This window comes from Uloborus diversus, chromosome 7 (assembly GCF_026930045.1).
Source record: "Uloborus diversus isolate 005 chromosome 7, Udiv.v.3.1, whole genome shotgun sequence".
Classification (NCBI taxonomy): Eukaryota; Metazoa; Arthropoda; class Arachnida; order Araneae; family Uloboridae; genus Uloborus; species Uloborus diversus.
The window spans coordinates 7433243-7447952 of record NC_072737.1 but is presented as its reverse complement, the minus strand read 5'-3'; the positions used below and the strand labels follow the sequence as shown (position 1 = coordinate 7447952).

Below are 14710 nucleotides of genomic sequence, written 5' to 3'. Positions count from 1 at the left end.
GCAGGGGCTTGAACCGGGGGGGGGGAGAGAAGGGACACCTGTTGGCCCAGGCCCGAGACTGAAGCGCCCAGTATTTTTGAAACAAGTCGTGAAATATAGAGGTAAGCAATATGGAGGGGGAGGCTAGAAAAGTCATTTATGACGGTCCCCAAAATTTCTGTGCACGCCCCTGATCCCAGGTAAAAGTTGAAACGACTGAACAGTTGAAAAGTTAAAAGTACCCGAATATCTTCAAGAAAATGATGAAAAGCAGTCTTCACAAAGGTGTCCGGCAGGGATCAACAGGCTCCGTTCTGCAAGACATCCCATCTCCAAAAAGTGGGTCATGGAAAGTGGTCGATCCACCAGGTGTCACTGCTTACCACCACCATCCACCGATCTTGTCGTCTGCAGGTTCCGATTCGGCAGAACTGGTTCTCGACACCGAATCGAACATGCGGTCGGTAACGGTTCTCCTCGGCACCTTGGTCCTCACGCTTCAAGTAAGTTCTCTTTTGTCTTTTCACTTTTCACACCAAAAAAAAAAACTTCAGAAGTTCCCTCCACTTCTGCGCGGGGCAGCCCCAAAAGGACTTCGAAAAATTTAAGAACCATAGAAACTAAAGAGATTTAGTTTTTGAAATTTGAAAAATGAATAGTCCTTGAACATAGAGTTACAAATTTTTCAGGAACCCCTCATTATTTAATTTTTGTGAGATGCACCACGCCATTATTCCTCCATATTGCCCCAACAAATTCGAGGTTTTTTTTTTTTTTTTTGATGCTACTGAAAGTAGTAGAAACACTTTTTCTCAGAAAAATGTTTTTAAATTCATTTTCAATCAATGAACAAAACTTTTTTTCAATCAAATTCAAAAGAAAAAAAAAAGATTCCAAAGATTCTCCTTTCCCCCAAAATAGCATAAATAATTTTAATTATTTTTTTTTTCTTAATATTAAAAAGCATTTGGTGCGCTAATTTTCCTCTGTTGTTTTCCTTCTTACTGAACAAATAAGAAAGAAGAAAGTCGTCTTGGTAAAAGAATCAACATTGTTTTTTTTTTTTTTCCTCAACCATGTATGGTCCGTTCTCCAATTGTGCAGAAAAGGGCGGAGGGAATAGTTCTCTACGTTTTAAGTCATTTTTTGATTTTTACTTCCTTTTACAAAAAAGGAAGTATTGTATTCGCGAAAAAATTTTCACTCAAAAATCGGCCTTGATTTCCATTTTGCTCACCCCCTAATGAATGTTGAGTTTGTTTTCCGACCCGATCACACGTGGATATGCCTAGGAACGTATAGACACCGGAACTATCCATTTTGACGACCCACGAGTTAATTACAACGAATTTTCTCATGACGTCCGTATGTACGTATGTATGTGCGTATGTGTGTATGTATCTCGCATAAATCAAAAACAGTATGTCATAGAAAGTTGAAATTTGGTACGTAGACTCCTAGTGGGGTCTAGTTGTGCACCTCCCTTTTTAGTTGCATTTGGATGTTCCTAAGGGGGTCTTTTGCCCCTTTTTGGGTGAAATCATTGTTAATTTCGATGTAATCTCAAGTTGTGTTATAATTTGTCGGACACTTGGCGATATATCGCGTCTTTTGGTCGCTAAGCTTTGTCGCCAACTTGGCGCTAAATTTGGCGGATTTTTTTTTTTATTTGGTTTCAATTTGTCCACTGTTGGTGACATTTAGAGAGTTAACTATTGAATCACGTTAAAATTGCCAATAATTGGGAAATGACATTAAATTGGAGTAAAAGGAAGTCATGTGATGCACACATTAGCTCGTTTAAATAGTTGTCACAACAAGAACAGCAAATTTATGTAGACCTTTCGTCATATCGCACCTTGTTATTTTTCTCGTTTGTATATGTATCGTCCTCTGTCGCAAGAAAATTGAAAAGTCGAAGTTTAAAAAAAAAATTTCGAGGCTGTTAAAGTATTAAAAACATTTTCTGGGATGAATTCTTTTTATTGAAACTCTAATCAATGAATAAAACCTTTAGTCAGGGCTGCTTTAGTTGGAAACTGTAGCGAAATCAATTTAGTTCTAGTGAGTATCTTCAATTAAATGACAAGTTTTTATACTTCATTTTGTACATGAACGTGTCATACCTTCTTTACTAATAATAAAGCAGAAAGTCTCTCTGTAGAAATACGTTGTTATTTGGGAGAGATTTTTAGCGAGTCTTTTCAACAACCCAAAAAAGTGTGCTGGAAACCCTAACTTTTACTATGATCGAAAGTCATATCTACAATACAACAAAGTAATAAATTCGCTATTACTTTTAGTTTTACTAACGTGCAAAACTGAAAGAAAACTATCCGTTTCCATTTCGATAGTGAATTGCATGCAGCGATTGGTAGGATTAAGAGTCCGGAGGATGTCTGGATGTCTGTAGGATGTGTGTAGGATGTCTGTGACGCGCATAGCGCCTAAACCGTTCGGCCGATTTTCATGAAATTTGGCACAAAGTTAGTATGTAGCATGGGTATAGTGCCTAGAAAGAGCACTATAGCATGGGAATGTGCACCTCGAAGCGATTTTTCGAAAATTCGATGTGGTTCTTTTTTAATTCCAATTTTAAGAAAAAAAAACTATCATAAATTACGAAATTATCATAACGTGGAACCGTAACATGGGCACAAGCCGATTGGCGAGATACGAAATTATCATAGCGTGGAACTGTAACGTCGGTAGAAGCCAATTGGCGAGAAAATTCACCATACATTATTTGTAAATATACAGGCGAACCAAAAGACCTTTAATTCTTCTATTACGGGCGAAGCCGTGCGGGTGCCACTAGTTAAAAATAAATACTGTAGCATTTTAACTTTGAGCAAACTTTCAAAGTCCACTACTGAAACGGAAATTGAGGACCTCCAATCAAAACGCTAATTTTTCCAGTGAAAAAAGTAGGGAGAAAGAAACATATATATTCAATATAATAGGCTTACCGCATTTTTTGTACTTTCATCTAGAGCAGCGTTTCTTAATTTCTTTGATAGTTGGAACCCTTTTAAAGATCCATTTTTTTCCACGGAACCCTTGGTTCATCTTTATTAGTATAGTTTGAATGCAGATGAACCAAGGCTGCAGTTACAAGAAACGAGCTGACGTGTGCATCACATGACTTCCTTTTACTCCAATTTAATGTTATTTCCCCATCATTGGCAATTTTAATGTGATTCAATTGTTTACTCTCTAAATATCACCAACAATGGACAAATTGAAACCAAATTTTAAAAAAAAATCGCCAAATTTGTCGCTAAGTTGGCGAAAAACCTTGGCGACCAAAAGACTGGCGATATATCGCCAAGTGTCCGACAAATTATAATACCACTTGAGTTTACATCGAAATTAACAATGATTTCCCCCCATAAAGGGGCAAAAGATCCCCTTGGGACAATCCGAATGCAACCAAAAGGGAAAGTGCACAACTAGACCCTACTAGGAGTCTACGTACCAAATTTCAACTTTCTAGGACATACCGTTTTTGAGTTATGCGAGATACATACACACATACGCACATACATACGGACGTCACGAGAAAATTCGCTGTAATTAACTCGGGGGTCGTCAAAATGGATATTTCGGGTGTCTGTACGTTCCTAGGCATATATCCACGTGTGGTCGGGTTGAAAAATAAACTCAACATTCATTCGGGGGTGAGAAAAATGGAAATTAAGGCCGATTTTTGAGTGAAATTTTTTTCGCGAATACAATACTTCCTTTTTTGTAAAAGGAAGTAAAAAATGTTCCAAATAATACTTACTGCGAAAAAAAAAAAAAACTCGCATTTTTTTTTTCAATAACTAATGTCATTTCGACAGAAATTTCATGTCTTTGTAATAACATGGTCGCAGGTCATACATGGCAAAACTTGAGTTATTAATCCACAATTTAAATTTATATTTTCTCTGCTGTTCATTCGTTAAATATTGATTGAATGCTTCACACAGTTTTTATATTTATCGATTATTTTAAATGACGATTTTGAATTTGAAAATTGGAACGTGGAATACCAGATTAATCTCCATGGAGCCCTAGGGTTCCACAGAACACAATTTAAGAAGCGCTGATCTAGAAAACGAACGTGGTGTAGAGTTTAGAACGCTTAACAATATTTTCCATACGATAGCATTTCCATCGTTGCTTCCGATTTCCTTCTAGCGTGATGACCACATGTAAATCCTCTTCTTGAACAAAGCCTTTTCTATAGCTGCGAAAAACTCAAATAATGTTATTTTTTCATCTTTTTTCTTAATTTTTTTTTTTTACCCCGAGAACAAATTTTGCATTGAGAAAAGTGGAAACCGGAGAGTGCAAGAACTGGAGCATGGCCGTCAATGTTCAGAGGGGAAGCAAATCATACCAAATCACGACAATGCTAGACCACATGCAGTTTGGCGACTTCTCGGGAAATCACAGAACGAGAAATTTTTTCGCATCCACCATACTTCCCACCCTACCATTGTTGCTTTTCTTGATACCGAAAATTTGCTGAAACACTTCAAAAATGAAGGTTTCAAAACAGCATTACTTGAGTCCTTCGCATCCGACGACAAAGGGGTTCTTTACAAATTGCCATCTTGCTGACAATCAGTCATAAGCAACGATGGAAACGATATCGTACTGTAAATATCGTTAATGGGGTTGTTTCCTTCAGTCAAAAGTACAACCTTTAGTCATTGAAATTGATAGAATGAGCAAAAAAAAAAAAAATAATAATACTAACATGGAGCGAGAAAAAACTTTCATTTTCCCCAACTCTTACTTTTTAATTAATTTTTTTTAATGTCCGATTTTCCGAACAAGGTGTGGTCTTTATGACGTCGCAAATGATGTACTTTGGCGCATCTGTCTACCGCGTTTCCACGTTATGATAATCAAGAAGCGAATTAAATATTGCGCTCTACGCTTGCCGTCAACCATATCGTTGCCAGTCCATGTGAGTAAAGAAGCGAGTTAAATATTGCGCTCTGCGAATGGCAAAACTAAATGGCATTTCATCATGTGTGATGTCATCGGCAGAAGAATAAACAATGAAAGCGCACCAATTAAAATAATTTTTAAAGATATTAAACTTTGCCAAATCATTCAAAAATGGTTAGATCCTATGTTTTTAGACATGCTCTTGCAGAAAAAAAAATACTTTTAAAGTTTCGGAATTGACCCCAATGTGCTGATAATAATGCAGGATTTTTTCTTCTTTATTAAGAGACAGAACTTTCCAGTACACCTAATAATATACTGGGTGTTCCGTTTTAACCTGCAAGACCTCTATTTTGGCAACCGTTAGTCCTACATGCATACTTCCAATTGCAAAAATGTTCAAAATCAGATGCAGGGTTAAGATATTGAAAGTTTGAAGCAAAAATAAAAATTACTCAAAATATACAAAATTTAACTTTTTATATGGGCCCTCGGTCCTCTAACTTATATTCAGGGAAATAATCTCCATTGAAGAATAATTCCAACACAAAAAGTTTGACATTCGTACGACCAATATTCACCGAGATATGAAACGCAGCCTTTTGTGACTTACACCACTTTTCACTCGCCGTCAATAACACCTTTTGGGGGGAAATGTAGCAATTAACAAGTGTTTAAAACTATATATGTGCATAGAGTGTGGTTTTTCAAATTGATGGAGGTTTTTTAGAGTGTTTTTGCGTATTATGGCATAACATTTGCATTTCTTTTTGAATAGCAATGAAAAAATAAATACTTCGTTTTTTTACTTTGACAACCTGTCATTTTTCTGAAAGGGCGATAAGTTCGAATCTCATCTTCTCGATGGTCCCTTAAAACTTTGAATTCGAATATCTCCTTGAATTTTGCTCGCACAAATGTCAAATATTTTGTGTTAGTAATATCTTTCAATGGAGATTATTTCCCTAATATAAGTCGGGGAGCTAGGGCGCGTATAAAAAGTTAGGATCTTGTATTTTTTGACTCATTTTTATTTTTGCTTCAAACTTTCAATATCTTAACTCCGCATCTGATTTTGAACATTTTTGCAACTGGGAGTATGCATCTAGGACTAACGGTTGCAGAAATAGAGGTCTTGCAGGTTAAAACGGATCACCCTGTATATGAACAATCAGAGATATTTTCAACTCCCTTGCAAGCGTATATCAAGCATTGAAAACTGAAAATATGCTTCAAAAATTTATCCAAGCCTATTTTCATGCTTTGTATCTTGAATAAAAATTTATCATCGTGGAAAGTAGGGAAAAAAAATCAATCTGAATTTTAAAAAATACAGTACAACTGCGTTTATTTGGACTAATTGGGACCAAAGGCAATCCGGAAGATCGGATATCCGGATAGTCCAGGCGGTATGGCGATAAGCAAAGCAAATCCTTCAATAAACAGACTTACCATTTATTACGACAAAAAAACACTTTTTTTTTATCTTTATCTTTACTAATAATAAAGCTGAATGTCCCTCTGTCTGTCAGGATCTCTGTGACGCGCATTGCGCCTAGACCGTTCGGCCGATTTTCATGAAATTTGTCACAAAGTTAGTTTGTAGCATGGGGGTGTGCACCTCGAAGCAATTTTTCGAATATTCGATGTGGTTCTTTTTCTATTCCAATTTTAAGAACAAACTTATCATAAGATGGACGAGTCAATTACGAAATTATCATAACGTGGAACCGTAACATGGGCACAAGCCAATTGGCGAGATACGAAATTATCATAACGTGGAACCGTAACATGGGCACAAGCCAATTGGCGAGAAAATTCACCATACATTATTTGTAAATATACAGGCGAACCGAAAGACCTTTTAATTTTTCTATTACGGACGAAGCCGTGCGGGTACCACTAGTTAACAATATAACATAGAATTGTTAACAAGGCATTAAAAAATATCGGAACAATTTTTGTCATAATTTCTTGCCATAACATAGGTCTACTGTCTTCTGGTTCAAACTCGTATGTCGTTGGAATAAAGAACGGTCAATCAAACGCTTTATCATTTTATAGTTCAGTTGCAGTGGTGTTTGTCAAATTACCATAATTTATTGTACAATCTATGCAGGATCTAATAAAAACAAAACGCAAATGTACGGTGCACTTAGTGACGTTCTTGCTGTCATAAATAAAATTGATCTATGTGAACATGTTTTTACTTTCTTCTATATCTAATATATAGAAGAAAGTATTGGATTCGTGCAAATTTTCGAATTTCGAATTTTGACGGATTCGAACGTTTTGAGGTGTGCTGAGTCCATTTCGACCATTTTTGGAAAATGTCTGTCTGTCTGTGTGTGTGTGTGTATGTGTGTATGTATGTGTGTCACGTCTGTGTGTGACCAGTTTTTTGTGGCCGCTCTACAACAAAAACTACGGCATAAAATCGAACGAAATTTAGTACACATATGTGCCCCTATGTGAACTTGTGCCCATTAGTTTTTGGCGCGAATTCCTCCAAGGGGGGTGGAGCAATGGGACGTTTTTCGAGTTACGCGTGCTTGCTATTCCTCAGGAAGTAACTGACGGAATCAAACAAAATTTGGTCTATATGTTGGTATTAAGAGGAACAGGTGCTGATTCAATTTTGGTGTCAATAACTCAAACGGGGGTTGAGCTATAGAACGTTTTTTGTCGTCAATTGTGACTGCTGTATCTCCAGAAATAATGAACGGAATGAAAGAAAAATTTATCGGCAAGTAGCCCTTAGTGGGTATAAGAACTGATTTTATTTTTGTGTCAACAGCTAAAAAGGGGGTAGCGCAATCACCCGTTCTTTTTTTCCATTTTGAGTGCCCTATCTCAAGAAGTAATGCTACGTTCTGGTTGAAATTTGGAATATATGTGAATCCATATGTAAACAGGCTTTGGTTCAATTTTGACGCCAATCGCTCCAAGAGGTGTTGATTTTTTTTTTTTTTTTTTTTTTTCGAATAAAAATAGCTTTATTAATGCAACAATAAGAGAGATAAATCGTAATAGATTGTCGTCTGCGTATTTCTCGTGATTTTAATTGTATGGAAATTATCGGAAATATTATCTCAATGATTTAAAATTTTTAACTGTTGCCATCTTATGTTTGTTAATAAATAAAATATTTGTAATTAATTCAAGTAAGGCTTTTAAAGTAACTTTCAATTTTCGCTCTTTGTTCTGTTTTTACAATAATTCAGACATTGGGATGGTCGTCAAGTTTTTGCATGTGTAATTTTGTTTTGTTAGGAATATTGCTTCCTCGTCAAGCATGGGGAGGGATCAGAAAAAGGAAAAATATAGAAGAAAGTTTCGTGATGGCCACAACATACTAGTTTTAAAAGTTACAAGTTTAATCAAGATAAACGAAGGCCGAGTAAACAAGGTTCTACTGCATCACATTTGATTTTTTTTTTTTTTTTTTTGAAGTGATAACTTTTTATGGGAGGGTAAATCGATTTGTGACATAACGCGCGTAACGGCGCAACTCTCGTCTGGCATTCCTTTCGTTCGCGCATACGACAGAAGCACGCATGGTCGGATAAATTTTGTTTCTTTACTCTTTGGGTCACAGCTTTAACCTTTAAGTGATAGTAGAAAAAGTAATGAAACTAACAGAAGATGGATGATCGTCGCAACATAAAGTATTCTCCTAAAGACAGGTGAGTTTAGCAATATAATATAATACCAATAACATTGTAAACAATATATATATATATATATATCTTCAAAACAGCATCTAATCTTTAAATTTATTTTCAAAACAAAAACATTTTTTGCGATTAGTTATACTAAAAATATCTCGCTTCATTTAGGGTTTTTAACTGTGATAAGGTGTACATATTTTAAACGAACTTCATCCCCGCAGATTCCGCAACGTGGGGGTTGGGGACAACCGGGAAAACAAAACTAATAAATAAACATTTAATTTGTTCATCACAAAGTAAAATCTAAAATGTTTCGTAAATTTGAGTGTTTCTTTTTTTTTTTTTTTTTGATAAACGAAATATTTAGAAACGACGCGTCATTTAATCTATTGTTTTTTGCGCTGACATCAAAACTTATGATTAAAAAGAGGTCTGAATGGTGATCAAAGGATAAAATTATTTTTCATTTAGAGCAATTTTGAAGTCGGTTCTATTTTTTCCACCTTTTAAACGTATTGTGCAATTAAAGCGTCAAAATATAAGAGCAGGAGACCCCGTAGCAGTTTATCAGGTTGATCTTGATTGCATAATTATTGTCACTCCAAATATAGGATTACATGTTAATAATGCTACAAGCTTTAATACAGCTACAAAAAACGATATTGATGAAATGTGTATAGTGGAATGTCTCAATGAAGCTATGCAACAAATTATTATTGCCAACATATATCACTGCTCGACATTGAAAATGTAACACCAAGAGGAGTGGTCAGAACGTGATGAAATTTGGAAAAAAGACAGAGACAGCAAGGAATAATAAATGATCTTAATTTCAAAATGATAGGCGAAATACAGAGCGAGAACGGCGTCGGATCAGTAGGATGTAGGACCACCGCGGACAGCGATACACGAAGAAACAGGTCTAGGCATAGAGTTAATTAAGTTGCGGATGGTGTCCAGAGGGATGGCTCTCCATTCCCTTTCAACCATTTGCCACAGTTCGTCTTCTGAAAGAGGCAGGGACAGAGTCTGCGTTATCCCGCTGAAAAATTGCATTAGTTAGCTCTTGAAGGTAAGGGATTGCTACCGACCGCAGCACGTTATCCAAGTATCGTTGGGCCGTCATAGTGCCCTGAATACGAACTAGAGGTGATATGGAATTGTACGCAATTGCGCCCCAAACCATTATGCCACGTTGTCGTTCCACAGTTACTGCCGGATTAGATCTGTCTCCACGTCGACGCCACACACGTATGCGGCGACTATCACTGGATAAACAGAAGCGGGATTCATCTGAGAACACGACATTTTGCCATTCTGTCATCCACGTCGCTCTAGTCCGGCACCATACTAAACGTTGCTGTCTATGCTGTGGGGTCAATGGCAGTCTTCTTAGCGGACGCCGTGATTGCAGACCACGTGCGACCAAACGGTTCTGGTTGACACGGGAACATTCAGGGTACCTTGCACCTGCTGCGGAATCGAGGAACAAGTGACTTGTGGGTCTGCTACAGCTTGTCGGTGCATGCGTCGATCCACGCGTTCTGACGTCACTCTGGCTGCCCGTGCACCCCTCAATCTTGCCACATTACGTTGTTCCAACCATCTTCGGCACAGCCGATGCACCGTGCTCGCATCCATGTGGGTATCAGCTGCGATTTGACGTACGGACCAACCTCCCCTTCTCAGTCCGATCACCATACCCCTCGTAAAATCGTCTATCTGCCGGAAGTGCCTTCGTTGACGGCGGCCTGGCATTCTCTCGTGTTACACGTATCCTCCAAGACAATTACAAAATTTCTTCGATAATTCTCCAGTCAGAAATAACGACACGAATATTGCCCATTCTGCAAGTTCCTTCCCTTATATCTTACTTCACGTGCGTCGGAGAGCTGCGCATTTCACATCATTTACATAACTCAGTAATGTACTTCTGCTCTAAAATTTGCATAAATTTCTGAACACTCCTTCTCGGTGTTGCATTTTCAATGTCGAGCAGTGTATCTCCCAACAAAAAGTACTTCAAGTATTCTTCAATTTATTCATAAACAGCTTTTAAATTACGCACAAGAAAGTTCTGCTTTAGTTAATGAAGATTATTATGCAATCCCTTTAATTTTAACCGGAGATTTTAATGTTAGTTTTGCTTCTGATCGAGCTAAAAATTTAGTATCGTTTCTACAATCCAAATTACAATTACAAATGAGTAATAAGCCAGAAGAAGCCACTACAAGTCACGGAACTGTACTTGATGCAATCTTTGCAAGATTTTTAGATAACATACAATGCAAAAATTTCGTTGCTTATTATAGCTACCACAAGCCAATTGTTACTTTCATAGGATTAAATAATGATAATAATTTAATCCTATGAGAGTTATCACTTCTGCCGAACGTCCCGTGATGCACTTTTTTTTTTTTTTTTTTTTTTTTCAATTTTAGTGCCAGGCATTTTATTGGTTCCTAGGGGAATGTGAGGCAAAGTGAAATGGTTATGATAACTTACTTTTTACAAAACGAACAAGTTGAAACGTTGTTCTGAACATTATGGTACAAACAGAAAGAACAGAACAATGTATTTTATAATAAAACTTGCATTAAAAGATTATTTTTATTTTCGCCAGTAAATTTATGCCTCCAAAAAAAGTTGGAAATTTTTCACTTGATATTTTATGGGGCAGAGTGAAATATAAAATATTTTTCCAATGAAATATTTTCAGTTCGATTATTAAAGATATTTTTGATCAAATGAATGAGTAAATAAAATAATAAATGAATATAAAAGGAAATGAAACGATAAAAGAATAAATAAAAAAAACAAGTTAATAAATAAGAAAAAATAAATCAGTTAAAAATATAATGCATGAATAAGAAAATAAGTGAATGAATGAATTCATAAGGGACTAATTAATTGAAAGATTAAATGAAAAAAATAATTAATAAATGATAACGAAAGCGATTTGATAAAAGTCTGAAAAATTAAATGAAATGAATTATTTTAATTTGCCCCATCCACTTGCCCCGCGCGCACTTGACTAACTGTACAGAGCATTCAAAATACAAAAAAGCTTAAAATTAAACAAATAAATACTGCACTGAGTATTAGTAGATCGCAATTAATATTTAAAATGTTAATAACAAAAACGTTATCCTTCAATAATGAAAAAAAATAATTTTTGACTTACAACAAAATATTACAATATGTGTATCAACATTTGAAAATTGCTTGCAATATCATATTCCTTGATTTTCAGAGGTAATTTATTCTGGACTGGAATAGACTATTTGTGTAACTACACAGTTAAACGAGCTGATGTGTGCATCACATGACTTCCTTTTGCTCCAATTTAATGTGATTTTCTCATTATTGGCAGTTTTAATATGATTCAATTGTTTACTCTCTAAATATCACCAACACTGGCCAAATTGAAACCAGATTTAAAAAAAAAAAAATCGCCAAGTTGGCGACAAAACTTGGCGACCAAAAGACTGGCGATATATCGCCAAGTATCCGCCAAATTATAACACCACTTGATTTTACATCGAAATTAAGAATGATTTCCCCCAAAAAGGGGAAAAAGACCCCCCTTTGGAGCATCCGAATGCAACCAAAAAGGAAGGTGCACAACTAGACCCCACTAGGAGTCTACGTACCAAATTTCAACTTTCTAGGACATTCCGTTCTTGAGTTATGCGACATACATACACACATACGCACATACATACGTACATACAGACGTCACGAGAAAACTCGCTGTAATTAACTTGGGGATCGTCAAAATGGATATTTCGGGTGTCTGTACGTTCCTAGGCACATATCCACGGGTGGTCGGGTTGAAAAAAAACAAACTCAACATTCATTCGGGGGTGAGCAAAATGGAAATTAAGTCCGATTTTTGGATGAAAATTTTTTCGCGAATACAATACTTCCTTTTTTGTAAAAGGAAGTAAAAATTACTAGATTGGTGGCGATAAAAGCTGAGTAAATATTTCACCATTTCACTTTGCTATGGTAATTCACTTTGCCCCACAATTTATTTCTGTCCCATCTTTCGTCTCATCCTTAAAATTTAGTTCTTTTATGGAATTGATCATTTTATTAGGGCTTGACTGCTTTCGCATGTCTCACTTTTCCAAAATGAACTTAACTCCTCCGAAAACACGAGGGAACATTTTTACTCCTTCAAGGGTTCACAGTACCTTTCAAACATTTTTTTAAAATTTAAGTAAATTTTATATTTCTTTGAAACTATAACATGCATACTTATTTCTTAATCAATAATTTATTTTCAAAACTTAAAAATATTGCCTACTTTTTTAAAAATTCAACAAATGAAGAAAATTGCATTTTTTTTTTTTTTTTTTTTTGGAAATCCTTAAGGCTTTTTTATTTTTGCGCTAATTAAAAAAAATTTTTTTTTTGCTAAACGATCACTATATTCATCTCAAAAAATCTGTGCATTCATTTGCTTATGAGTATACTAGAAAATTTTCTGTGGTTAATTATGGAAAAAATCAAAGTTTTCTTTTTAAAAAAATTGGTTTTTAAAGGTTTAACATGCTCTAAACATTTGAGTCATTTATAAAATGCTTATCCAATGCACAGTTTTGTCAAATATGTTATCCCAATTGCAAAAAGTATTACTTTAAAGCTGTATCTTTAATGGAAAAAAATCCTTAGGGATTCTAATGACACGAAAACATAAAAATACCATCATCGAGAAAAAGCAGTTTAAAGTTTTTCTTTTGCATAAGAACACATAGCGAGCATGGCCTAAAACCACGCATAACTTTTTAAATATTTGAACTAAAGCAATGAAACTTTTTCCCTACGTTCAGAATAGTTTTTAGTTTTGAAATAAGCAATAAACAATTTTTTGATCGTTTCATCATTTTTGAGGTACTGTAACCCCTTAAAAAAAAGCTCTAGCAATGTGTCAAGACATGTAACTTTCCTTTATAATTATCTACACTGTCTGACCAATGATGAGATGGAAAGGCGTACTAAAATGCCAGCTTTTGCAGATGTATGTTAGCCTCTATGAAGAGTTACATTGAAATGAGCTAAATACGAGCATCAAATTTTTATTTTTCCTCCTCAGTCAGATAGGCTCGTCTCAGCTGGACGTTTGCCAACTCCATATGGGCAGATAGTACAATTTTTATATTTTTTAAATTGAGGCAGCCGAGTTTAGAGGCATTTTAATAGATTCATCTAGGCAGTGATGTCCAAACACTTTTTACCCGAGGGCAGCACCTGATATTAAGAAGGATTTCGCGGGCCATAATACAAGTAAAATTTAAATACATTTGATTTTTTTTCTAGACGACAGGGAGAAAATACGGAGAGGGACGGAAGATTACACTGTTATAACCAAAGGTTCCAGACGAGTGAATATATTACCCCTAAGGTGAAAGCATGGTGACCAAGGGTGCCATACTGGCCAGGAAGTAAAGCAGAGGTGCGAAAGTAGCAGACAGTCGTAGACAGGGGTGCCAAAATAGCAAGCAATCGCTAAATGACTTGCTGGCGCATGCGCTTCTGGCATACATTCACCATTCAACCACTTCAATATGGCGGACGAATGATAGATTGCACAACGCGTGGCTTCTACGTCTTTCACATTGAATGAAGTTCACTATTGGATTAAATCTCAACTTTTGTAGGATAATTCTTTAAAATAACAAGTAAGTACAGCTTTTGATCACTTTGTAGCTTTTAGGGCTTTCAAACATAGTTAAAAGTACGTTTAATGCTTTTCAGTTACCATTAGTCCGTTACGATACCGTAGTACCGTTAGTTGTTTATTTTCAGGTTACCGTTACTATCGTGAAAATTCCATCATTCACACAAAACGCTACTAAATGTATCTATCATTATTTTCTTGAGTACTCGATAAGCAACATTTAATCACCGAAATAGTAACCGCAATGATATTTTCAATAATCAACAAGTGAGAACCTAAATAAAAATGATTCTAGTGCTTTGTGTAGCGAGCGCAAAAAATAAAAAAGAAATCTCTCTCCGTCTATCTTTTTCTTTTGCTTTTTCGTTCAAGTGTTTGAATCATTTCCTGTTAGCGGTTATTCGATAGTGTTAGGAATTTCTTTAAA

General features: G+C 35.8%; 1 protein-coding gene across 1 annotated transcript in view; it reads left to right on the top strand.

Annotated features, from left to right (window-relative positions):
• The first annotated feature begins 239 nt into the window (after nucleotides 1-239).
• Nucleotides 240-14710, top strand: part of LOC129226211 (uncharacterized) — a 37127-nt gene continuing 22656 nt past the window's right edge. Inside the window, exon 1 of the mRNA XM_054860810.1 lies at nucleotides 240-482. Within this exon, the coding sequence (XP_054716785.1) occupies nucleotides 240-482 (243 nt within the window). The remainder of the gene's footprint in view (nucleotides 483-14710) is intronic.